Here is a 1,039-nt window from a genome sequence, read left to right as displayed (position 1 = left end):
CCTGCTGACTCTCCCTTTCTGGGCCACCAGCGCCGCCATGTACTGGGTCTTCAGAGAGTTTGCCTGCAAGGCCATCCACTGTGTTGGCCGCATGAGCTTCTTCAGCGGCATGTTGTTGCTTCTCTCCATCAGCATAGACCGGTATTTTGCCATCGTCCAGGCTCCTTCAGCCCACCGCCTTCGATCCCAAAGGGTCTTGGCCAGCAAGGTCACTTGCCTTGCCATTTGGATCCTGGCTTTCATCCTCTCCATCCCCGAGCTGCTTTACAGGGGCATATATATGCCCAACGGGCAGCTGCCACGTTGCACCATCAGTACAGACAACTTTCTGGTCTTCGACACCGCCGTCCGAGTGTTGCAGATGGTCATTGGCTTCCTGGTGCCCCTCCTGGTGATGACCTTCTGCTATTGCGTCATCATCAGGACCTTGCTGCAGGCCCGCAGCTTTGAGAAGAACCGAGCCATCAAGGTCCTCATTGCAGTCATGATCGTCTTCGTCGTCTTTCAGCTACCTTACAACGGCGTCATCCTAGCCGAGACCATCTCAGCCTTAAACACCACCAGTGGCGAATGTGAAGCCAGCAAGAGGCTGGACCTGGCCAATGACCTGACCTACAGCCTGGCCTGCTTTCGTTGCTGTCTGAACCCATTCCTCTATGCGTTCATTGGCGTTAAATTCCGGAATGACCTGCTTCGTCTCCTCAGGGACATGGGCTGTATCAGCCAAGCACAACTCTGGCGATGGTCCACCTGCCGGGAGACCAAACGGTTTTCTGTCGCTACGGAAACAGACACTACTACCTCTTTCTCTCCATGAGGTGCTCCAGGCAGCATGGCCGCCATTTTGGACAGTAGACATCGTGATGACAGTATTCACTGGCCAGCCTCAGGGATTAAAGTAGGGCTCTCCAGATTTCACTGAGCGGGTATATTTTCAAAGCAGTTGGAATGGATCAAAAGGCCATTCTATCCTACCGCCCCTCCACAGATCGGCTTATGCAATTCAGACCACCACGTGCCACAAAGCAGACAGAAGGTA

The 1,039-nt window shown here is 54.0% G+C and overlaps 1 protein-coding gene across 1 annotated transcript in view; it reads left to right on the top strand.

The window, feature by feature from the left end:
* CCR7 (chemokine (C-C motif) receptor 7) overlaps nt 1-817 on the top strand; it is a 19,032-nt gene extending 18,215 nt beyond the window's left edge. The window contains 1 exon segment of the mRNA XM_015422581.1: nt 1-817. This exon segment is cut by the window's left edge and continues 10 nt beyond it. Coding sequence (XP_015278067.1) covers nt 1-817 — 817 coding nt within the window.
* Nucleotides 818-1,039: the final 222 nt, after the last annotated feature.

Source organism: Gekko japonicus, unplaced genomic scaffold (genome assembly GCF_001447785.1).
Source record: "Gekko japonicus isolate JY-2015 unplaced genomic scaffold, Gekko_japonicus_V1.1 scaffold1613, whole genome shotgun sequence".
Taxonomy (NCBI): Eukaryota; Metazoa; Chordata; class Lepidosauria; order Squamata; family Gekkonidae; genus Gekko; species Gekko japonicus.
The sequence above is the reverse complement of the archived record's forward strand: the minus strand, read 5'-3'. Positions and strand labels throughout refer to the sequence as shown.